This window comes from Ovis aries, chromosome 17 (genome assembly GCF_016772045.2).
Source record: "Ovis aries strain OAR_USU_Benz2616 breed Rambouillet chromosome 17, ARS-UI_Ramb_v3.0, whole genome shotgun sequence".
In the NCBI taxonomy this organism is placed as follows: Eukaryota; Metazoa; Chordata; class Mammalia; order Artiodactyla; family Bovidae; genus Ovis; species Ovis aries.
In genome coordinates, this window is record NC_056070.1 from 52037288 (window position 1) to 52063022 (window position 25735).

At 42.7% G+C, this 25735-nt stretch overlaps 1 protein-coding gene across 1 annotated transcript in view; it reads right to left on the bottom strand.

The window, feature by feature from the left end:
* Positions 1-3183: 3183 nt before the first annotated feature.
* The window catches only part of TCTN2 (tectonic family member 2), a 28340-nt gene continuing 5788 nt past the window's right edge, over positions 3184-25735 (bottom strand). Inside the window, exons 6-18 of the mRNA XM_004017566.6 lie at positions 22205-22395; positions 21030-21156; positions 19919-20060; positions 19632-19697; positions 17961-18095; positions 17639-17716; positions 13773-13853; positions 12762-12873; positions 9138-9244; positions 5710-5866; positions 4804-4929; positions 4072-4160; positions 3184-3405 (exon numbers count right to left, since the gene is read on the bottom strand). Of these exons, the coding sequence (XP_004017615.3) occupies positions 3302-3405; positions 4072-4160; positions 4804-4929; positions 5710-5866; positions 9138-9244; positions 12762-12873; positions 13773-13853; positions 17639-17716; positions 17961-18095; positions 19632-19697; positions 19919-20060; positions 21030-21156; positions 22205-22395 (1515 nt within the window). The 3' untranslated portion in view covers positions 3184-3301. The remainder of the gene's footprint in view (positions 3406-4071; positions 4161-4803; positions 4930-5709; positions 5867-9137; positions 9245-12761; positions 12874-13772; positions 13854-17638; positions 17717-17960; positions 18096-19631; positions 19698-19918; positions 20061-21029; positions 21157-22204; positions 22396-25735) is intronic.

A 25735-nucleotide genomic window follows, 5' to 3' on the forward strand; every position in this document is an offset into this window, starting at 1 on the left:
CAGAGCGAGCTTGGACTTGTCAACAAAAGCACTAAAAATCATTAACTTGGGGTGGCTGTTCTTTTTGATTACAGTAATCTTTTGATGTACAGCTACATGGTTTTTTCCCTTCGACAAAAACTCTTGTATATCCTGGCTTCTCCCTTACCTTTTTCAGTTTCACAGCAATCTGAGAGGCTGCCTTCCTGAGCTATAGCCCTCGGTAAGATCCCCAAACAAAACATAACTCTCAACTTTCAGAGTTATGTTGAAGTTTTTTTTTTCAGTCAACAATTCTACCAGACAAGGGACATTGCCTTGGTATCTCCAGGGTTCAGGGAGGTAGTCGATCAATAAATACTTCCCAAATGTATGTATGAACGTGTAAACTCTATACAGTAAGGTCTTCCCTGTAGCTCAAATTGTAAAGAATCTGCCCACAATGTAGGAGACCTGGGTTTGCTCGACCCTAATCCCCTTCTACTGTCAAAGTGAGTTTTTCCCTTCTCAAGTGCAAAATCACCCTAACAAAGCCCACAAAATCAGGCTAAATTCCCCGTCATCTGGAAGTTTCATAGTCACTTCTCAGACCTAGTTATGCTAACTGCCAGGGAAAGACTCTGAATCACTGCAAAGAACCAGTCAGTTGGGTATTTCCTTTGCTTTAATAAAAGACAATTTTCAATTCCTAGGGGGTGTAATCACCTCAACCCACAGAGATCCACATCCAAGAAAGAGTGCAGCAGAGTGGGGAGAAATTCAGTATTTCCATGATGTTGAGGACTTTAAAAAAAGTATTCACAACCTAAAAGTGGAGAGTTATGTTTTATTTGGTGGAAATTTTTAGGACTTCAAGCCCAGGAGACAGTGTCTCAAGTGATCCTGAGAGAATGGTTCTGAGGAGCAGGGGCAGAAGTCAGGTTATAAAGAAGTTTGCAACAAGGGGAAGGTAGTCTGAACATCAAAAGATTATTGTTAATTAAGAAAAAACAGATATCTGAAGTTAAGGAATTTAGTGATTTTCTATGTATGGCAAGACGCAAGAGTCTGGGCTCACTGAAACCATTCCTTTCATGTGCATCTCACCTATCTGGGGCCAGTATCCTGTTTTCACATCCCGAGCTTCCCTTCCTTGGCCTCACCACAGGGAGCAGCTACAGTCTTAGCTGTTAGATAGCAGGTATTCTCCTTCCTGAATTCCCTTAGGGCTCAACAGCTCACACCAAAGGGCTGCAATTGCTATTAACTGTGACATCTTTATTTACTGATATGGCAGGAAACACTCTATTTCACATCATATTCTGAGATTCCTCAAGGCTCCACCGTAGGGAGTGGCTACAATCTTGATGGCTTCTAGGTAGCAGGTATTCTTTCCTTCCCGAGTTCCCTTGGGGCTCAACAGCTCACCAGTCACTGCAATCACTGATCACTGTGACATCCTTTGTTTACTGATATGGCACAAAATATTCCATTTCTCATTGTATTACAAAACAGTAGTTTGTAGTGCATGGGTTTGATCCCTGGTTGAGGAAATAGAACCCCACAAGCTACATGGTGTGGACAAAAAAAAAAAAAAGAAAAGATGCAACACCACGTTGTACATAGCACCAGGATGTCAAGAGATGCTCAGAACTCAGAGAGAGAAGAGAATTGCTTTAGAAAATTCCATTTACCCACAGTGCACAAAGTCCATCTGAAACAATGACTAAATTTATCTAGCCCACCAAGAAACCTCACTGGAGGTGGCAATGTGGCCACATGGCTGTGGTTGGAGACAGCCGCTCTGCCCCCGCTCCCCATGCTGCATCGTGCTGTCTGTCCCTTTGTAAGAGGCCCCAGGAGGATTTTCTCTCAAGACTCAACTAGGAAAAACTGTACTTCATTGAAAGCCAGATTATTTTTTAATCAATAGTCCCCATGATTCCTATAGCTAGTCATAGTTTGGATTTTTTGCAAACTGAAGACTGTATTAGGGACCTACCTTTACTAAATGCAAGGTCATTGGCATATTTTTTCATGGGCTTGTGTTCAATCCTGGTTTTGTTTTACTTACCTCCTACGTTAGGTCCTTTCTCCTAACTCCTACATCTTGCCTCATCCATTTTTTTGGATTTTCGTATTATACACACTTTTTAAGACTTCAGAAATGGACTATTTCCTGCCATATCAAAGACCTCCTGGAGAAGGATATCACAGCCGTGAGCAATTGCAGCCCTCCAAAGTGAGATGGTGAGCCCTAAAGGAATTCAGGAAGGAGCAGAACACCTGCGATCTAGCAGTCATCAGACTACGGCCACTCCCTACAGTAAGCCCTGAGGAAAGCAACCTCAGGGTGCAAAACCACAGGCTGTGCACACATGCTCAGTCATGTCCAACTCTTGCAGAAGTGGATTGCAAACTGTAGCCCACCAGGCTCCTCTATCCATGAAACTTTCCAGGCAAGAATACTGGAGTGGTTTGCCACTTTCTACGCCAGGGGAACTTCCCGACCCAGGGATCAAACCGTGTCTCCTGTGTCTCCTGCATCAGCATGTAGATTCTTTACCAATGAGTCACCTAGGAAGTCTAAAAATACAGGAGAGTGGCTCTATTTAGCTGAAGTACATTTGAAAGGAATGATTTCAGTGGGCCCAGACTCCTGCAACTTCCCATACATAGAAAAGTGCAAAATCCCTTCACTTGGGATATCTGGTTTTAATTAACAATAATCTTTTGATGCTCAAACTACTTGCCCTTTGTTGCAAAACTTCTATATAACGTGACTCCTCTCCTCACCTCCTCAGAGCAATTCTCTCAGGATCATTTGAGACGGTGTCTCCCGGGCTCGAAGTCCTAAAAATTCCCACCAAATAAAACATAACTCCCAACTTTGAGGTTATGAATATATTTTAAGGCAATAGACTTTAATGCATTTCTAATCCTTTCTTTGGAATAGTGGAAACTTATCATTGCAACAGAAATACATAAAAAATTCAAAGACTGACTCTCTATGGTAGGAATAACATTTGGACCAAAACTCCTATGACTTTCATAATCTGTGATGAAACTTATCTATAATAAGTTCCTAATTACACTTATTGACACAGTTGACCCTCTCATGCATTTTGCTCACTCTGGTGCATCGGTGAGAACACCCACTCTGAATTGCTTTGAACGTCTGGATAGCTACATATGTGAATTTAATTTGTGGAGCATTTAATAAAATTTTCTATAAAAATAAAATATTTCATTTATTAAGATTTTACAGAGAGGCACACAGGAGGACAACAAATCCCTGACGTAGAAGCTGATGATCTGTAAGAAGTCAGACGGTAGTTGAATTCTAAGCTTTGTGTATTCTGATCCAGGGGTTACTGAGGAATACAGCTAATACGATGAAAGATACCAGTAGTAAGCTCTTGGCAACACACTGAGAGTAAGGCTCTCCTGCAAGACAATGAATCAAACTAAGCAACTTTTTTTTTTTGTCATTTTCATCATCATTATTTTATTTTTTAAAACTTTTTATTTTGTATTGGGGTACAGCCTATTAATAATGTTGTGATAGTTTCAGATGAATTGCAAAGGGACTCAGCTATACATACATACATACATGTATATATACATCTATAGATGTATCCATTCTCCCCTAAACTCCCCTCCCATCCAGGCTACTACATGACATTGAGCAGCGTTCTCTGTGCTGTACAGTAGGACCTTGTTGGTTATCCATTTTAAATACAGCAGTGTAAGCAACATTTTTTTGGTCTTGTGAGCATTCTTGGCTGAGCCATACAGCCTATGGGATCTTAGTTCCTTGATCAGGGATCCAGAGATCAAACCCATGCCCTCTACAGTGAATGCACAGAGTCTTAACCCCTGGACCACCAAGGAATATCCAGGAATGTTGTTATTTCTTAACTTTTTGGGTAACTAGGTAGAAATAAGCCAAAACATAAAGAGTGATCATTTCTAAATGGCAACATCAGTACATGTTTTCTTTTTAAAACTTTGCTATATGTTTTAACTTTCCTGTGACATTTATACTTTTTTCAAAAGTTTTTTAATTAACGTAACATAATGATAAACATTTCAGAAAAGGGCTTTACCTACCTCGATAATATTGGGTCAGTGGATACAGAAGTTGTGGCCAACAAACCTCATTTCTGTTACAGTCGTACTCTGTAAAATTGATCTGGAATCTACAGAACATTTTAGAAGGTTATAATAGCTATAACAAAACATGCTTTTGATGAGTTGCATCAAAACCTCATTAAAGGGCTTCCCTGGTGGCTCCAGTGGTAAAGAATCCATCTGTCAATGCAGGAGACGTGGGTTCAACTTCTCACCAGGGAAAGTCCCACGTGCCATGGAACAGCTAAGCCCGTGTGCCACAGCTCCTGAGCCCATGCTCTAGAGCCCGAGAACCGCAGCTACTGAGCCCACGTGCCTAGAGCCTGTGCTCTGTGACAAGAGAAGTCACTGCAATGAGACGCCCGCAAACCAAGACTGCAGAATAGGCCCTGCTCTCGGCAACTAAAAACAGTCCCCAGGGGCAGCAGTGAAGACCCAGCACAGCCAAAAACAAATAAAGAAAGCTATTTTTAAAACCTCATCTAAAACTTGATTAAAGAAGTGAAGCGTTTGTTTGTTTTCTACTTATTCAGCAGCACTACGTGGCATGTGGGATCTTACTCCCCCCACCAGGGATCAAACTCATGCCCCCTGCAGTGGAAGCAGGGAGTATCAACCACTGGATGGCCAGGGAGGTCCCTAAACTTCTTAGTTTTGAACATATATTTTTCTGCTTCCTGATCATGTCACTGAGGTCAGCAAACAGATTACCTTGTAAGGGGACGGGGTAACTGTGCGGGTATCTTAATAAACTGGACCGATGCGCCGATGGGGAAGAGGTCAGCCTTGTCCTCACAAGTCAGTCCACACTGGAACTGCCAGGTCACGGAGGAGAACCTGGGAGGGAAAGGTCACGCAGGCGACAAAGCCCTCGCTCACTTCTGGTCTGCTAAGAACACTGGGTAACTGACACAACAACAACGTGAGCTGGGCTTCTCCTACACACGATTCACGTTTTCCTGGTGCTGCCTTTCCCCCTTTGTAGTGTGTAAATTTTCAAATGCACATACAAGCTGAGACAGCTGTATAATGAACCCTTGTGGACCTATCATAGGCTGCAACAACTACCAGCATTTTACCAGTTCTGCTTCTTCTCCTCTCCCCTGTCATCTCATTTCATACTGGTGCTTTTAAAGTTCATTTGCTTTATCACTTGCTTGTCTCAGACAATAGTGTAATAGTAACAACAGCAGCAGTAGCTAACAATTTTTGAGGGCTTTCTATGTTATTGCTGCCTTTTTGCCTATCCCAGCAGCCCTTTGCCTTTCTTCTAGTAATTGCGCCCCAGTTTTCCCCAGAACTAACCCTCTCCCTCTCTCAGTTGAGCAGACCAGAGGGGACTCACCTGAACCTAGGAATGTGCCTATCACCTACACCTGGTCAATCAGATCTGTCTACTCTCCTGGCCATAGTGATTGGTTCAGAATGGAGCACATGACTGAAACTGAACCAACGAAAGTCTTCCTAGACCATTTTTGAGAAAGATGGGGAAACGAGGCACCCTCTTTCCACTGGACTTGCTAATCTGCTATAAGCCTGAAGTTGCTAGTGTTCTTCTTTGCCACCTCTTGAGGAAACTTCCCTGCGAATGCACACTTAGCCTCGATGCCATCATACCTCGTCTCGACGCCAAGTATCTCCTGCTGAGTCATCCCTTCCACGGCGCCAGCATCCGAGAAGAGGATGCGGATGTTCAGCTGCGCAGGAACATCCAGGCAGATGCCACTCACGTTGCTGTCGGGTGGGTCTGCACCTGCATCAAGGGCATCCGCACCTGGAGAGATGTTAAGTCATTCGTTTTGGAAAGAAGAACTTAGTTTCAGTTTTCCTACAGTACTGTAATGTAACCCCCCAGTTTGGAAATATTATTAGGCAGGAAGCAGAGGATTGAGCCTTTAATCTCTAACAGGCTCTAGTTATATGCCTCCCATGGCTTCCCTGCCTGCAATGTGGGAGACCTGGGTTCGATCCTTGGGTTGGGAAGATCCCCTGGAGAAGGAAATGGCAACCCACTCCAGCACTCTTGCCTGGGAAATCCCATGGATGGAGGAGTCTGGTGGGCTACAGTCCATGGGGTCGCAAAGAGTCGGACACAACTGAGCGACTTCACTTTCACTTTTCGTGTTCAAAATGTCTCCTTGGGCTTCCCCGGTGGCTCAGTGGTAAAGAATCTGCCTGCCGATGCAGAAGACGCATGTTCAATCCCGGATCCAGGAAGATCCTACAGACTATGCAGCAACTATGCGCCACAACTACTGAGCCTGTGCTCTAGAGCCCATGAGCTGCATCTGCTAAGCCCACATGCCACAGCTACTGCAGCCCAAGCGCCCTAGAGCCCGTGCTCCACAACAAGAGAAGCCACCACAATGAGAACACCCAGCATAGCCAAATAAATAATTTTTTTAAAAAAATGCTTAAAGAAAAGTGTCCCCTTGTATGTTAACTCAGTCATTGGAATTTTAAAATCTTTGACTCACCTAATAAAACCATATATCATGATTCAGTTCCCAAGTTCCTCATTGACATCTACCCAGAGTTTGAACAGAAATATTGACTTGCAGTAAAAGGCCATGAGACTTAGTCTACGTAGTCACTGTTCTAATAAAAGCTTGTGTAAGACACTTAGAATCCATACTAACAACTTTAGTTACTACAGATTAAATTGTTCAAAAGCAATTTCCTGGTGTGCTGCCATAGCAGTAATATAAATGGAAGAGGATAAAACTGGAAAAGACATGAATAGTCTTTCATCTCGAAAACTGGCCTCTGCGGGGGTGGGAGGAGAAGAAACAGCAAGGTCAGTCGCAGGATGTGAAGCCCTAGGGCCACTCTGGGGGCATTTCTTTGTTTCTTCAGGGATCTGGAAGGCTGTCACCAACAGGTTCCTTCTCCTTGATACATGGGCTCAGCACTGTTCCTCTTCTGCTCATTAACGAGGACCAGGGTTGACTTGCAGCTTAGACACAAAACACAAGCTAACAGCTTCCACCATGAGGGCAACACAATGCCATTACCTCTGACTTCCCAACTCTGGCTTTCTGTCTTGAAATTTCCCACGGTTTTTACTTCTCCGGTGCTTTATTGACCCCTTCCCTGCATCCCACAGGCACCTCCACGGCCCACCTCACTGGCCGACAGGTTAACAAGGAGTTGACAAGCCCCAACCCCTGGGTTCTGTTTCCAAATGAGGATCTAACTCTGGGCTTAGGGTCTTGAGCACAAGTGGGACAGGCAAACCGTGTGGCTGGCCAGACCCCACTGCCTGAGTCAGAGAGTGGTCAGCAGTACCTCAGCCAGGCATACATATTACGTGATCCCTGGCCACCCCCAGGGGAGAGGACAGAGGGGGTTGTAATGATTCAGACCCTAATCACAAGGGGTGGGGAAAGTGCAGGGGCATGTGTCTGGTTGGTCCTTTATATGAATCCCAGCCTGACGAGCTGAAGTGACTTCCGAGGGTGTGGAAAGGGTAAAGACAGGACTCGGTGTGCGAGGGGCGGGGGGAGGGTTTGCACTCCCAGCAGCATCCACAGGGATGGGAGGGGACTTAAGAAAGCAGATGCCGCAGCATCAGATAGCTCGTTCAGGCCCCAAGAGGCAATCCCAGGAAGGAGAGGAAGAAAAGATGCTCTCTCTCTATTCAAAGTGCCTTTATACACTCAAGCATGCATGCTCAGTCGCTTCAGTCATGTCTGACTCTTTGCCACCCCATGGACTGAGGAGGCTGGCGGGCTACAGTCCATGGGGTCACAAAGAGTCGAACAGGACTGAAGCAACTTAGCACGCACACATGGACTGTAGCCCGCCGGGCTCCTCTGTCCATGGGACTCTCCAGGCAAGAGTACTGGAGTGGGTTGCTGTGCCCTCCTCCAGGGGATCTTCTCCACCGAGGGATCGAACCAGAGTCTCTTATATCTCCTGCATTAGCAGGTGGATTCGTTACCACCAGTGCCACCTGGGAAGCCCCTTATGCATTCCAGACTCCCTGAGAAATCAGAGCAACGCTACCAGACTTGCTGGCTGGGAGGAGAGGAAGAGCTGGGAACCCTGGGTTTAGCTCCAGCTCTGTCACAACAAACTGTGACCTCAGACCACCCCTGTGAGCCACAGCTCAGTGATCAGATGGACACTCTAACTGGAGTGGAAATCGGGCTCATCGGGGCTAAGCCTGTTCCACGTACTCCCTGCAGTATATCTCTTCTTCACACACCAAACCCCTCTGACCCCAACACTCAGAGCAAATGCCTCTGACCAAAGACGCTGGAAGGTCAAATCTTTTTATCTGGCCTTGGTGACCCCGCTATTATTAGCGCTGTTACACCTTAATTTCTTTCATTTTCAATAGCTTTATTGATATGCCAAATAGTTCACCTACTCAAATTTAAATGTATAATTCAATTCAATTATATTCACAGAGTTATGCCACCAGCAGCAGACTCAACTTTAGAACATTTTAATCATCCCTCCAAAAGAATTCCTATACTCACAAGCAATCACCCTTCATTTCCTTCCAACAGCCTGAGCCTTGGGCAACCATTAATCTGCTTTCAGTGTCTATAGGTTTGCCTTTTCTGGACACTGCATTATAAATGGAATCCTATAGTACGTGCTCCTTTGTGTCTAGCTTCTCTCACTTAGCACAATGTTTTCTATCACCTTTTAAGTTAACAAAATCGCTTTTGTAAATTATAAAACCAGTTCTCAACTGTCCATATTGCTGGCAATCAAAAATAGGAATGCAGACTGACACGCACTCAAAATCCTTAAATTTCATTAAGACTTCCTTTTCCAAAGACCGTTAGATTGTAAAACAACTGGGCAATTTGAACTTCCTGGAGACTTCCTCTTTAAAAAAAAAAAGCCATTGTGAATAAGAGGTAAAAGACATGAAACGCCTCCTACCTGGAGAGCTAACCTCTAAACAAATGTCTGTTGGATCACAGCAAAGAAAGATGGCTGCTAAGTCAGGCTTTAATACCACATCTGACACTACATAGTCAGAGCGACCGAGGTACATCTTTTACACGCGTGCAGCTTTGACTTACGTATTATTTCAAGCCAGCCATCACTGAGATCGTTGTAATCGGAGTTGCCTCTCATTGCAACATGAGTCACTTGTACTAATGAATCAAGCAGTTCGACAGCATTCTCCCTGCAAGAGAGGAAGACATTTCTCAGCTCCTGGCCAGCAAGTCTTGTCCTGAGGTCCTTTCTGAGGGTGCCCAGGTTGTGCTTGCTGGACGCCTAAACAAACAACAAAAAAAATGCCAGGGGATCTAGGCTGGGAGTCTCACCCCTCAAGGATGGTCTTCCCGAGATGAACTTACACAGCAAGGGGAGGATGTATGGAAGCAATCTCTCACTTCAGACTTAGAACATTAGTAACTTACACTAGAATCACGTGCAGGCTCCTTTGAGTGTCACAGAACTTGGCAGGTGGGTAGATCACATGTCAAGTTACCAGGGTAAGTTCATGGGCCAGAGTAACCCCATAGTAAAAGGAACCTAAATAATTAGCTAGAAGTTTGGGCTATGAAATGAGGTGAAGAGGACTTCTCTGGTGGTCCAGTGGATAAGAATCTACCTGCTAATGCAGGGGACAGGGTTCAACCCCTGCTTTGGGAAGATACTACATGCCAAGAAGCAACTAAGCCCATGCGCCACAACCACTGAGCCCACGTCCTGCAGCCACTGAAGCCTGTATGCCTAGTGCCCATGCTCTGCAATGAAGAATCACCCCTGCTAGCCACAGCTAAAGGAAGCCCAAACACAGCAACAAAGACCCAGTGCGGCCAAAAGCAATTTTTTTCAAAATAGGTTTAAGATTAAGAACTAGAACTTAGCATCTCTCTTGTTCCAGTGACCTCACTGGAGGTACAAATCTTATGAACCACAAAGGAGAGACTTTGACTATTGACTCAGGCCTCGCACCCTTCCATCAGGAGCCACCGTGGGTAACTTATTCCCACTCTTTTTCTTCCCTTCTCAAGGTCACCTCTACCTTTCTTCTGCTCTCCAAAGAAGTACGCCACTTGGGATATATTTCAGATGAGATGGGTGTAAGAACGAAAGTGAAAGTGTTAGTTGCTCAGTCATGTCTGTGTTGCTCAAATTTTGTGACCCCATAGACTATAGCCTGCCAGGCTCCTCTGTCCATGGAATTCTCCAGGCAAGGATACTGGAGTGGGTTGCCAGTGTATTTATCTCCTTCTACAATACATGCAATCAAAACCACAAGAAGATACCACTTCACATCTACTCAGTTCAGTTCAGTCGCTCAGTCGTCTCCGACTCTTTGCGACCCCATGAATCGCAGCACGCCAGGCCTCCCTGTCCTTCACTCGAGAGTTTACCCAAACTCATGTGTATTGAGTTGGTGATGCCATCCAGCCATCTCATCCTCTGTCGGCCCCTTCTCCTCCTGCCCCCAATCCCTCCCAGCATCAGGGTCTTTTCCAGTGAGTCAACTCTTCGTATGAGGTGGCCAGAGTATCGGAGTTTCAGTCTCAGCATCAATCCTTCCAATGAACACCCAGGACTGGTCTCTTTTAGGATGGACTGATTGGATCTCCTTGTAGTCCAGGGGACTCTCAAGAGTCTTCTCCAACACCACAGTTCAAAAGCATCAATTCTTCGGCGCTCAGCTTTCTTCACAGTCCAACTCTCACATCCATATGTGACCACTGGAAAAACCATAGCCTTGACTAGACAGACCTTTGTTGGCAAAGTAATATCTCTGCTTTTTAATATGCTATCTAGGTTGGTCATAACTTTCCTTCCAAGGAGTAAGCGTCTTCCCCAAAAAATAAATTCTGACACTGTTTCCCCATCTATTTCCCATGAAGAGATGGGACCAGATACCATGATCTTAGTTTTCTGAATGTTGAGCTTTAAGCCAACTTTTTCACTCTTCTCTTCTACTTTCATCAAGAGGCTTTTTAGTACCTCTTCACTTTCTGCCATAAGGGTGGTGTCATCTGCATATCTGAGGATATTAATATTTCACATCTACTGGGCTGGCTATTATTCAGAAAACTGGAAAATAACAAGTGTTGGGGAGGGGGAATTCCCTGGCAGTCCAGTGTTTAAGTCTACAAGCTTCCACTGCAGGGAGTGAGGGTTCAATCCTTGGTCAGGGAACTAAGAGCCCTCCTGCTGAATGGCATGGCCAAAACAACAAACAAGTGCTGGCAAGGATGTGGAGAAACTGGACCCCTTTTATGCTGTTGGTGGGAATACAAAATGGTACAGCCTCTGTGGAAAACAACATGGCAGCTCCTCAAAGAATGGAACACGATGATCCAGCCATTCCACTCCTGTGCACACACCCAGAAGAGCTGAGAACAGGCGCTCAGACAAAAAGTGACCCAAGGCTGTTCAAAGCACAATTCACAACGCGCTATTCCACAAATGTGGAAATGCCTCAAATATCCATCAACTAAGGAATGAATAAACAAATGTCACATATATAGATATATATCTATATCTCCATACAATGGAATATGATTCAGTTGTGAAAAAGAATGAAGCACCAACACAGGCTACAAACATGGATGAATCTCACCAACAGAATGCTAAGTGAGAAAAGTCAGACATAAAAAGTCACAAAGTACACGAGACCATTTATATGAAATATTCAGAATAGGTAAATCCACAGAGACAGAGAGTGAATTGGTTGTTGCCAGAGCTGAGGGGAGGGAGGACTAGAGAGTGACTTCTAAAAGGTACAGGTTTCAGGGATGTCCTTGGTGGTTCAGCAGCTAAGGCTCTGAGCTCCCAGCACAGGGGGCTCCAGTTCAATCCTTGGTCAGGGAACTACATCCCGCATGCTGCAACTAAGACCTGCTGCAGCCAAATAAATATTTTTTTAATTAAAAAATAAAAAGTATAGGTTTCATGTTGCAGAAACTAAAATGTGTTGGAACTAAACAGAGGTGGTAGTTGTACAACATTATGAAAGCACTAAATGCCAGTCACCTGGTAAAATGATTATGTTGTGTGAATTTTGCATCAATTAAAAAAAAAGAATGCATATGAATATCCATAAATTTTCCAAATCCCACCCAGATAACCTTTATACATCATGTAACAAAGCTTAAAAATTCTTTAAATGTTAATCACCAGTGACACTTAGCTCCAACCCTTTCTCTGATTTTCTAGGAATGTGGGGTTTCCAGTGATGTGAACAAACTTCCCAGAGAAATTTGCATAAATACGGATGAAACGTCGGAGAGTGTCTATTTGCACTTATACGGAGGTTTGAATCAACTCTAAATTGTACTGCAAGTTTGTACTGTTTTTTGTTTTTTTTTAATCTATGCATTATTTTTTGGCTGCGCTGGGTCTTTGTTGCTGCATGCGGGCTTTCTCTTGCTGCAGAGCACAGGCTCACTAGCTGTGGCCTGACGGTTTAGCTGCTTCGAAGCATATGGGATCTTCTGGACCAGGGATCGAACCCGTTTCCCCTGTATTGGCAGATGGATTACTAACCACTCGACCACAGGGAAGTCCCTGGAAGTTTGTACTGTTTACTATCACATAAGTTTCATTCAGGCGGAAGTTTTTCATGCTGTCTTTACATACTCATGGTGGGGGGGGTGGGGTGGGCAGAGGATTAAATTTAAGCAAACCACTCAGAACATAGATAAATCCATCAGTGAGACACTCACCTAAGCCTAGTACAGTTTTCATTAATTCCAACTTCTAAAAGGCACCCAGAGAGTGCATTTTCTCCAAATAAAATGGGTTTGACAGTTGCTGTTGAACACAAACTCCTTCCGGCTGTAAAATAGAAAGATTATTTTCTTGCTATTTTTGCAAAACAAAATTAAGTAAAAGATTTACCTCAAAGTTTTTCTTAAGAAAAAAACAAACAGAGAACAATAAGCAGAAATAGTTTCCAGTTCTCTAGAAATGAGGTCATTGTTACTCTAATCCTTTGAAAGCTGAACAAAGGCTTCTTTCTGTATCAAAATACCTGGACGGGGATCAGGGGTTCATTCTGAATCTGAAATTTCATGCCTTCTGGCACATGTGGGTAATTACCACTGATGCAAAGATTTTCCATAGTTTGGAATGAAACTATTTTCCTGTCTCTGGTTAGCACCATCTTGGGTTAATCAATGACAACAAGGACAATGGACTCTCCAGTCACTTTCATATTTAAATCTCTCTTATTGAAAATCAGCACTTCAAGTGAAAACGGTGTTAACATTTTTTTATAGAAAAAAAGAAAAAAGGAAGCTGTAGAAGCATGGAAAACAACCACCCCTAGGCTAAATAAACACACCAGGCTTTAAAGTAATTGGTTACTTGATCAGATTCAAAATATGGCAATATTTCCAATTCTAGTTCACCAGCTGCTGCTGCTGCTAAGTCGTTTCAGTCCTGTCTGACTCTGTGCAACCCCATAGACGGATGGCAGCCCACCAGGCTCCACCGTCCCTGGGATTCTCCAGGCAAGAACACTGGAGTGGGTTGCCATTTCCTTCTCCAAGGCATGAAAGTGAAAAGTGAAAGTGAAGTCGCTCAGTCGGGTCCGACCCTCAGCGACCCCATGGACTGCAGCCTTCCAGGCTCCTCCGTCCATGGGATTTTCCAGGCAAGAGTACTGGAGTGGGGTGCCATTGCCTTCTCCGCTAGTTCACCAGAAAGCTAGTCATATCATCAAATCAGATTACCAGAATACCAAAGGTGTAAAGTTGTGACATTATTCGTCCCATTGGTGCTTAGAGCTCGAACAGGCTTGCCAAGTTGGTAACCTAGACAAACACAACACAGGAGAATGAGCATCTTCCCCTCTTAGTTTATTTCAAAGCAACAGGCGCTAGCTCATCAAACAACAGAAGGAAGGAATCCACAACGAACGGAAATAGGCGCTCAAAGTTCTTTTTCAGAATAGCTTCGAGAGAAGGACATCAACATCACTCCTTTCATTTGCTTCGTTTTTTATTGAAGTATAGTTGATGACAATGCTGTGTCAGTTTCAGGTGTACAGCAACGTGACTCAGTTATAGACATGTTCTTTTTCGGACTCTAAAACACAGATGTTAGTGTGGCTTTTTGAAGACACTTTTAAAGTGAAATCTGAGAAGTGAAAACTAGGCAGGAGTCAATCTTAGAACTCTCACCTTGGAGAATAAGCTGCTGGGCAGGCCAGTTCATGAACACTCACTGAGTGATTAGTACAACTTATCACAGGGGCTCATAAAGGAAACGTAAAACCAGAGGAACTTTCCCATGTAGCCTTTTTCCAGTAAACTAATTCAACCCCAAGGTCTGATTTAGCTCCTATTCCCATCCATTTCCTAGTAATCCAGCTTACGGTTTCCACCTTTTTAATGTGAAAAAGTTCACAACCACAGGAAAGTTAAAAGTAACACCATGAACCTCACTTAATACAGCCGCCACCTAAAGTCAACAACTGTTAATATTTAGCTGTATTCTTAAGTAAGTGTCAGTCGTTCAGCCATGTCCAACTCTTTTCGATCCTATGGACTGTAGCTTGCCAGGCTCCTGTGTCAGGAAATTCTCCAGGCAAGAATACTGGAGTGGGTTGCCATCTCCTTCTCCAGGGCTCCTGTAGGGAAAATTAGAATTGGACACCTCAAGTCCAAGGGAACCCCTGGGCCTGTTCATTACTGGAGTGTTCCTCTCCTTTGTAAAGCGCCTCTGACTGCTAGATTGTGAGCCATTCAGGGCCCACTGCTCTTCTGATCTTAACATATCTAATGTGCACCCCAAAGGTCTTTCCTTCAGGATAGATCAAATATTTCCCATTTTTAGAAGCTTTATAACACCAAAACACATATTTCAATAAAAATAGCACAAACAATATATTAATTTATATAAATATGAAATATAATAGATATTTGTTTTATCTATTATAAAAGTATATATATTTGGGGTGAGAGGGGCAGGACTATTTGAAAATAAGTTGTAGGCATCATGACACTCACATCATGAAAGCTCCATCAGACATCTCTCAAAATTAAGGATATTTCTCTACACCATCATGATGCCAATATTTCTAAGAAAATTAATAATAACCCCTTATAATCATATCATATCATATCTAGTTCATATGCATATTTCCTATGTCCCTTCCAAGAATGCATATTACAGTAGCATTGTTCTCAGTTGGTGAAAAATCCACCTGCAATGCAGGAGACCCTGGTTTGATTCCTGGGTCGGGAAAATCTGCTAGGGAAGGGATAGGCTACCCATTCCCGTATTCTTGGTCTTCCCTTGTGACTCAGCTGGTAAGGAATCTGTCTGTAACACAGAAGACCTGGGCTCAATCCCTGAGTTGGGAAGATCCCCTGGAGAAGGGAAAGGCTGGTACTCCAGTATTCTGGCCTGGAGAAGTCCATGGACTGTATAGTCCATGAGGTCACAAAGAGTCAAACACGACTGAGTGACTTCCACTTTCACTTTGTTCATATAAACTGGGATACCATTGAGGTTCCTGCATGGTGTTTGCATTTCCAGCTTTACGCCCCACCCTTCCCAACCAGCAGCCTCCCCTCTGGCCATGGGTCTAATCCTGCCAGAGTACACTTCATGCTCATGTCTGCCTCCTTGGCTTCCCCCAGGTTATTCCTATCCCCAGCACCCTTTCCAATTATCTGCTTCTCAAGGCACAGTCTCCACGCAGCCCACAGTGGAAACACACCCAGGGCAGGGTTCTGACTTGCTCGGTGCTTTTCCTCCAGTCTAGGAACAAAACCTGGCAGGCGGGTTTTCCTGGTGGCCCAGTGGTTAAGAATCCGCCTTCCAACGCAGGGGACTTGGGTTTGATCCCTGGTCAGGATCCCACACGCCTCAGGGAAACTAGATCCCACACAGCAACCCAATACACCCAGACAAATAAATAAATATTTTTTAAAAAACAAAACAAAACCTAGCACATGCTGGACATTCAACACTGTTCCTTAGTGATGCAGTCTGGGTAAATGGTCAACATTCTACTCCTCTGAATCCTGGAGTAACTGAGCCTAGTAACTGACCTCATTTATTAATTATCTTGGGTCGTTTACTGCTGTTTCCTGTGACTTAGTGCTGTCAGCTCCAAATAAGAGCGTCCCTGAGGACAGGGCCCATGTCAGATAGTCCTCGAAAAACCCCATCCAGCCTCAGAAAGTATTAGAGAGACACTGCCTCTCTATATACAAGCCGCGTCTCTGCCTGATTGGTTCTGGCTCCTGATGTATTCTTTGTTGATGAGAGCATCAACATTTCTCATATATTCTGATAGGTTTTCTCAGAAATCTTCTCAAATTAAGTCAATGACATAAAAATTCTTAAATTTCAGGAGCCTGGTCTCTTTTTTCTTCCCCCTCAGTTACCTTGGAGTTTATATAAACTAACAGAAAAAAGTCATAATGTCTTCATGCAGTACATACGTCATTCTTTAAATAACAATTGTGACTTATAACAGCAATAATTAAGGAATGCTGCACTTGTGATCCATACAAAACACCAACATTTAGGGTGTACATAATTTAAAGAAATGTCCCAAACACTTCTCGAAATACTGTAGTAGCCAATAAATACATAGAGGAATGCCTTAGGTGGCCATAGGCATGCAGTTTAGAAAATAAAGAAAAAAAAAAAAAAATCTCACTAGAACTACTTCATTTCTTCAAAATCACCGAGTAGGAAAAGTAACATTGAACTTCCATACTGATTTTACATAACTTCTATACAGTACTTTGACTTAACCAGGAGTCTGCTCTTACAACCCAACAATAAACCCTAACATTAAAAGCCTATTTAAAAGGAAAAAATATATATATAAAGAGTTGTGTATAATTAAATTAGTACATATAAATATTGAAGATCATGCAAAGCAAAAAGTTACTAAAAAGTTTAAAAATGTTGTTCCTTCATGATTAATTACTGCGTGTTGAAGAACAGTAATGGAGTTCCCTGGCGATCAAGTTTAGGACTCCACACTCTCACTGCTGAAGCCCAGGTTCAATCCCTCATCAGGGAACGAGGATCTCAGAGGTGGCGGAGCACAGCCTCACCCCTCCCCCACCAAAAACAAAAAAAGAGGGAGGGAGGGAGGAATTAGGAGTTTGAGATTAGGAGATACAAACAATTATATACACAAAACAGATAAACAGTGGGGACCTACTGTGTATCACAGGGATCTGTATTCAGTGTCTTGTGATAGACCACAGTGGGAAGGAATAGGAGGGAGGAGTATATACATGTGTGTGTAACTGGGTCACTGTGCTATATATCTGAAAGTAACACAACACTGTAAATCAACTATACATCGATCAAATAAATTATTTCATTTAAAAAAAGACCAGTAGCTAAAGAGAAAGACTGTTTTAGCTTTACAACTATGACTATATATAACACTTTGTGAAAAAAAAAGTAAGCTGTTAGCAGGAAAAGAATACAGTATCACAAGAGAAAAAGAGAAAGGTCAGAGTCACAGACTAAAATTGGAAACACTTACAGTCATCGTTATAGCACAGTAGTGTCAAACTAAAATGTGTTTGTAAGATCAGTGATTGATATGCACTCTCACCTGGGTTTCCAGACCATTCCTGTTCATTACCACTGTTATAGCTTAAAAATTTCACTGTAAATCTCTGTGTCATGATTCCTAGAAATAAAATAAAAATATAATGTCACCAATTTACTAAGAAATTATCCACCACAGTGTTTTCTTTACCTTATAATTGCATTTCAACATGCAAAAAAAAAAAAATCAGTTTTCTGATTAAATCATAAACACAAATAAGAAAAACAGATCTGAATTAGTTTATCTGTTATAATTATGAGAATCGTGAAGAAAGGAAAAAAATGCTTTAAATTAAAAGCATTCTCGCTGCCCTTCACAAAGTTACCTTTCTGCTGGGCATTAATTTCTGCCCTAATAATTCTGACGTTTATTTCACTGATTGTATTATTATTCCACCTGAAAATATAATGTTCTTCCACGTTCACGTTCCTGGGGGCTGGTCCAGTACTTAAAAGTGTTTCTGGAAATAAGAGAGTACTTACATAAATTAAAGACCTAAAAATAAAAAAATTAAAGACCTTCTTTGGGTTCAAGCCTATTATTGGCAGTTCCCTCTGCCTGGGTGGCCATCCCCCACCCCCATCCCTGCCCTGCAGACCCAATTCCTTTACACAGCAGGGTCATCACCTCAAGAAGCTGTCCTCAGATCTCCACCCAAGTCAGCATTAGCTACCTCCTCTTTCCACACCATCCCAATAAACTGAGTGAGCTCCATCCCTTCCCTTTTTAAAAAATATTTACTTCTTATTTATTCATTTATTTGGCTGCTTTGGGTCTTAGTTATGGCATGGGAACTCTTAGTTGCACCATGTGGGACACAGTCCCTTGACCAAGGATCAAATCTGGGCCCCCTGCATTGGGAGCATGGAGTCTTAACCACTGGACCACCAGGGAAGTCCCTGTCCCTTTCATCTTATTTCAGTCTCCCTGGTACCCAGCTCATGGCCTAATGCAGAGCATGGGCTTGGAAGAGTATCTGTTAAATGCAAGATTACAGAAAGATTATATCTGGTAAAGATTACATCTGTTAAAGGAAAGATTACAGAATGTAAGCTCTTTAAGAGCAGGGGCCTGGTGTCTAGTTCACTACTATATTGTACTAATAGCTAATGGAAGGAAAGAGTAAGCTCCAAGAATTATAACACATTGAAAAGAAACACAAGTAGTATCTTTCATGGAAAAACAAAAGTCCTGGTAATACTGGCCAAATTCTATGTACTTTAGTTGGCTGCATTACAATAACAGAGTTTAATGACTGGAAAAAGAAAAGCAAGCAAGAAGTGAAAATGCTGGGTCCTAAAGAACCCTTTAACTCTCTGAAAAACACTTAAGAAAAAGCCCACACACCCAGAGAACAAGGAGGGACCCTGGAATCCACATAATCCAGGACTGAGAAGGATTGGGTTCAAGGTCACAGATGTTACTCCACAGTAAGTCAAGACGGAACAAGGAACAAGCAAAATGCTAGCAGGATATTTCTCTAACAACTACAAATCTCCTAAAATTCTTAATGAAAATGTGCTCTGCTCTGGGACTACAGTAAGTCTCCTGCATACAAACTAGTTCCATTCCAAGGGCATGTTCATAAGTCCAACACGGTTAGCCTAGGCACCCAGCTGATGCAATCGGCTCTGTACTGTGATAGGTTAATAATAGTTTTCACACAAATAATACATTGAAAACAAACACAAAAAATGAAGAAAACATTTCTAATCCTTCAGTACAAGACCTTGAAAAGTGCAGTACCAGAGCTGGCATACAGGGCCTGCCAAGGAGGGAGAGGAGCTGGGAGATGGTAGAGCTATAGGATCGTCAGCAATAGGAGACGAAGGACAAGATGAAATTTCACTCAGGCCTGATGGTGGTGGAACACGTGTTTGCATCTTGCAAAGTTCAAAACTTGAAGGTTCGTATATAGGGACTTACTGTACATATTCGTTGTGAGAAATGATATATATTTCCATAGAAATGGTATAAAAGCATAACATTAAAATACCTGTATTGGTGATGAATCTGTCTAAGTCAGTTGCTTCCTCATAGATTACTTTCGGTGTAACTATGCCTGAAAAAACATACATAAATGAACTTCCATAGGAGTACATGAACCTTACATGTTCACATCTACCTACGAAAATGAAAGTTTGCCAAACAAACACAGTGCCTATGCCTGCCCTGTACGCCAACTACTCAGCTCCCCTCCACTCCCCAAACACCATCAAACAAACCACTATTCTTGGCATCTAATTGGCATCTAAGGTCCATACTCAAATGGACGTAACTTACCTCCCATAGCACCATTCTTTATCTTTGCACTGGTAATTCCATCTCGTTCTAGGTACTCCTCCAGGCTAGTAACACACTGAACATCAAAATTTTGCAGGAAGGCCACAGGAGCATTGTGCACGCACTGCCCAGCCAGGGACGCCTGAGGGCCGGGGGGAGAATGCAGACAGATTTATGACCTCCTTTCTGATCATAAAAAAAGAGATCAGTGTCTTGGAAAAGCATCCTTTCTGCAGCCTGCTTCTACTGCTGGGTTAGCTCCAACAAAGGCTAGGGCATTCACTAGTTAACTGACTTGAGCAGAGTATCTACTTGACTTGCTAATCAAACTCTGGAAGCCACTGGCTGCAGGGCAACAGTAAGCACAGTTTCTAAGGAAAATTCCCTGCTCTGCATCATTCACTTTGCAGAAACATGATTACATTCGGCTTCAGTTTCTTTTCTGTTGTCTTTTGTTTTTCGCTTTTTGGCCATTCCAGGCAGCATACAGGATCTCAGTTCCCCCAGCCAGGGAGGGAACCTGCGTCCCCTGCAGTGGAAGCACAGAGTCTTAACCACCAGACTGCCAGAGAGGGTCCCTCAACTTCATTTTCTCTCCCTCATTACAAATGCATTTTTGTTAAAGCCGTCAGAATGGATTCATATGGATAGTAAAGAGAAACAGTTTAGCCTCCCATGTCTTCTTCCCGTAAATACTTTTTCCTCACAATTTTGAACTTAATAAAGTTAAGATTTCACATAAAACTCGAGTCTTAGAATATTTTTCAAAATTCTATTTAATATTTAATTAACACAACACCATAAGCCAAATATACTTCAATAAAACATAAATAAAATTTTAAAAGTATTGGCTGTTAAACTAATACAAGTGAGAAATGACAGTTATTTCCATGGAAACTTCTAGACAGTCTTTTGGTTTTATTTAGTAAGTTCACTCTGAGATTTAGCAAAGACAGATTGATTTAAGAGTGACTATCAAAAGTAAAAAACACAGTCCAGAGACCTTAAATGGCTGAGGAAGAGATTTTTTTTAGAATAACACGAGTTAAATTAGTAAGAGGAAGGGGAAAGTGAGAAAAAGCCTCTGGCATATTAAAACTGAAAGGATTACCTGCGGAATAGTAAAATACGCCTTATCTACTGTCATAACGGGGTCTCCTTGTTTGTAACCAAAGTCTGAAAAGTCTTTTAGATCAGTATGCAAGTACATGTCAAAGGAAACTTGATGTCCAGAGGAACTGCAAATCAACAAGAGAAACGACCATTAACATGATAAAAGCAATTCTTTTAAATTTTTTCTCTGCTTTTTAAATTATCAAAATCATATTTGCCCTAAATGCCACTGAACTGTGCGTTTTAAAGTAGTTAATGGTTAATTTATGTTCCATGAGTTTTACTTCAACGCTAATAACAAAGTTGCTTTAGAATGTCAACAAGACAGAAATGTAAAAGACAGAAAGTTAAAGTCCCCCATGAGCCCATCACTCTTTCCCCCAACCCAGAGAATCGCTATTAACCATTTGTGGTATCAATTTCTTTTCAGTGAGGGCTCCAAAATCACTGTGGATTGTGACGGTAGCCATGAAATTAAAAGACGCTTGCTCCTTGGAAGAAAAGATATGACAAACCTAGAGACATGACTTTGCCAACAAAGGGCCTTATAGTCGAAGCTATGGTTTTTTCAGTAGTCATGTACGGATGTGAGAGCTGGTCCATAAAGGAGGCTAAGCACAGAAGAACTCATGCTTTAGAACTGTGGTTCTAGAAAAGACTCTTGAGAGTCCCTTGGACCGCAAGGAGATCAATCCAGTCAATCCTAAAGGAAACCAGCCCTGAATATTCATTGGAAGGACTGCTGCTAAAGCTGAAGCTCCAGTACTTTGGCCACCTGAGGCAAAAAGCCGACTCACTGGAAAAGACCTTGATGCTGGGAAAGATTGAGGGCAGAAGGAGATGGGAGCAACAGATGATGAGATGGCTGGATGGCATCATCAACTCAATGGACATGAGTTTGAGCAAACTCTGGGAGATAGTAAAGGACAGGGAAGCCTGGCATGTTACAGTTCATGGGGTCACAAAGAGTTGAACATGACTTAGCGACTGAACAACAACCAGCTCTTTCAAATACTTAACACAAAATAAACTTACTATGTGAAACCTAGAATTGAATCTAGAATGGAGGGATTGAAGCATAGAGCCTCTGGAGAGGTCCTGAGGAGGACATGGCCATATTCCAGGGCCACCTGGATGCACACCCCTCTCCTGGGGTGCCCTTCAGACACTTACATGGAACCATGGTAGAAGTACCCGAGGAAGGGTGAGTTGGCGAGCTGCACACACAGGAATGGAAACCAGTCGGAGACTCCATGTGCCATCTGCACGGAGCAGAGCTGATCAAAGGGAGGATTAACATCTCCTCCGAAAACACCAGGGAAACAGGACTCCCTGAACAGTGCTGTTAAATCTGATGAGCATTCCTGGAAAGAAGACGTAGAGGAGCTCAGAGAAGATTAAATCCCCCCTCTGCCCACTGTCAGGATCTCCTGGCCAGCATGATGCCCTTGCTGTGGAGACCAGCAGGACGCAGTAGAGGAAGCAGGAAACAAATAGCTGGCCTCCAGGCTAAGAGTGTTTGCGCTCACAGCAAGTCACAGCAAGTCATCTCCCTACGAGGCTCCAAGTCAGGAACTTCAGACCTTCATAGCATTTACATCTTAACTGGGGACCTAAGATATGCCTACAAATAAGATGAGAAAAAGAAAAGGTAATATGAAATAGACCACAAGTGGAGAATTTTCAACTGGCATCACTACTCACGCCAGTATTCTCGCCTGGGAAATCCCATGGACAGAGGAGCCTGGCAGGCTACAGTCCATGGGGTCGCAAAGAGTCGGACACAACTTAGCCACTCAGCAGCAGCAGCGTTCAAATTCCTAGTCCAGAGAAATCTAAGGACAATTCCAGAAGAATCCTTGAATCATTCTTGTTATATCACGACCCGACTGGTATCATCAAGAAGTCACTTTATTTGGATGGACCTAGAGCCTGTTACGCAGAGTGAAGTCAGTCAGAAATAGAAAAATAAATATCATATATTAATGCACATATGTAGAATCTAGAAAAAAGACCCAGAGGAACCTATTTGCAAAGAAAAACTAGAAGCACAGAGGTAGAGAACACACGTATGCACCAAAAACTGGAAAAAAGGGAGGGAGAATTAGATGAAAGAGGTCAAAAGGTACAAATTTCCTCTTATAAGGACACACTAAGGATGTAATCTACAAGGACAATATAATTAACACTGCTGTAGACTATATGCAAGCTGCTAAGAGAGCAAATTCTAAGAGTTCTCATCACAAATAAAATTTTCTATTTCTTTTTGTCCTTTTTTTAAAAAAACGTTTTATTTTATATTGGAGTATAGCTGGTTAACAACACTGTGATAGTTTTAGGTGGACAGCAAAGGGACTCAGCCATACATAAATATGTATCTATTCTCCTCCAGACTCCCCTCCCATCCAGGCTGTCAGATAACACTGAGCAGAGTTCCCTGTGCTACACAGTAGGTCCTTGTTGGTTATCCTTTTCAAATGTAGCAGTGTGTATAGGCCACATTCCTCAAAATGGTAAGTGAACTGGAAAACCATAGAGTTCAAGTAGTTCAAGGTCAAGAGAGAAAAAATACATTTAGTTTTCAGAAAACTAAATCCTCTCCAAATTGATTTTAAAATATTTTTAAACTCTAGAAATCTATTGTAAACCATGCACTCTGTAAACTATAACAGGAATGAAAGTTCCTCACCTACAACATAGGCACATATACACAGCTCTAAATGGGTCTGTATTGGATTCCAGAATGCACGTGCGTGTGTACAGACGCTCAGCCATGCCTGACTCTTTGCGGTGCCATGGACTGCAGCCCCCCAGGCTCCTCCGCCCATGGGATTTTCCAGGCAAGAGTACTGGAGTGGGGTGCCATTTCCTTCTCCAATGCATGAAAGGGAAAAGTAAAAGTGAAGTCGCTCAGTCATGTCCGACTTCGAGACCTCATGGACTGCAGCCCCCCAGGCTCCTCCGCCCGTGGGATTTTCCAGGCAAGAGTACTGGAGTGGGGTGCCATTGCCTTCTCCGACAGGCATATATACACAGCTCTAAATGGGTCTGTATTGGATTTCAGAATGCATGTGTGTGTGTACAGACACTCAGTCATGCCTGACTCTTTGTGACCCCATGGACTGCCAGTAGCCTGCCAGGGTCCTCTGTCTATGGGATTTTCCCGGCGAGAATACTGGAGTTGGTTGCCATTCCTCCTCCATCTATTTCTTTAATTTTGTGTCTATATGAGACGATAGATGTTCACCAAACTTATTGTGATACCACTTCATGATGTATGTAAGTCAAATAACCATACTTTAAACCTTAAACTTGTACAGTGACTGCGTCAATTATATCACAATAAAACTGCCAACAAAGGTCCATCTAGTCAAAGCTGCGGTTTTTCCAATAGTCATGTATGGATGTGAGAGTTGGATTATAAAGAAAGCTGAGCGCCAAAGAATTGATGCTTTTGAACTGTGGTATTGCAGAACATTTGAGAGTCCCTTGGACTGCAAGGAGATCCAACCAGTCCATCCTAAAGGAAATCAGTCCTGAACAGTCAATGGAAGGACTGATGATGAAGTTGAAACTCCTAATACTTTGGCCACCTGATGTGAAGAACCGACTCATTTGAAAAGACCCTGATGCTGGGAAAGACTGAAGGCAGGAGAAGGGAACAACAGAGGATGAGATGGTTGGGTGGCATCACCGACTCAATGGACACGAGTTTGAACAAACTCCAGAAGTTGGTGATGGACAGGGAGGCCTGGTGTGCTGTAGTCCATGGGGTCGCAAAGAGTCAGACACAACTGAGCAACTGAACTGAACTGAAAACTGGAAGAAAAAAATTGATAAAGTGGACTTTATCGAATTAAAACTTTTGGGCTTCAAAGAACACCAACAGGAAAATGGACTTCCTAGACAAGTAGGAGAAGTCTTTGGCATACCATATATCTGATAAAGGACTAGAATCCAGAGTGCATAGTGAACTTTAAAACAAAAAGACAATTTAATTTAACAACAAAATTAAACAACAAAAAGACAACCTAATTAAAAGCTGGCCAAAGGGTCTCAACAGACATTTCTTCAAAGAAGACATATAAACATTCAATAAGCCTTTAAAAAGATGGTCAACATCATTTGCCACTAGAGAAATATGGATCAAAATAACAATGAAATGCCACTTCACACCCTCAAGGAAGGCTGTAATCAAGATTATTATAGCCATTGTTGGTGACATCATAGAAAATTACAACCCTTATACACTGCTGATGGGAATGTGAAATGATGTAGCTACTTTGAGAAAACAGTTCCTCAAGGGAATTCCCTGGCAGTCCAGGGGTTAGGACTCATTTTCATTGCCAAGGACACAGGTTCAATCCCCAATCAGGGAATTAAGATCCTACAAGCTATGTGGCTCACCCAAAAAGAAGAAAAACAGTTCCCTAAAAGGTTAAACATGCAGTTACCATGTGACAAAGCAATTCCACGCCTAGGTAACATAACCAAGAGAAATGGAAACACACGTCCAAACAGAAACTTGTATACAGGTTTATATTCTTGTATCACAGAAGCATTCTTCATTGTAGCCAAAAAGTGAAAACAATCTAAACGTCCTCACTTGATAAATGGTTAAGCGCTCTGTGATATATCTACACAACAGAAGATGATTCGGCCATAAAAAGGAATGGGACACTAACACACGCCACAACGCAGGTG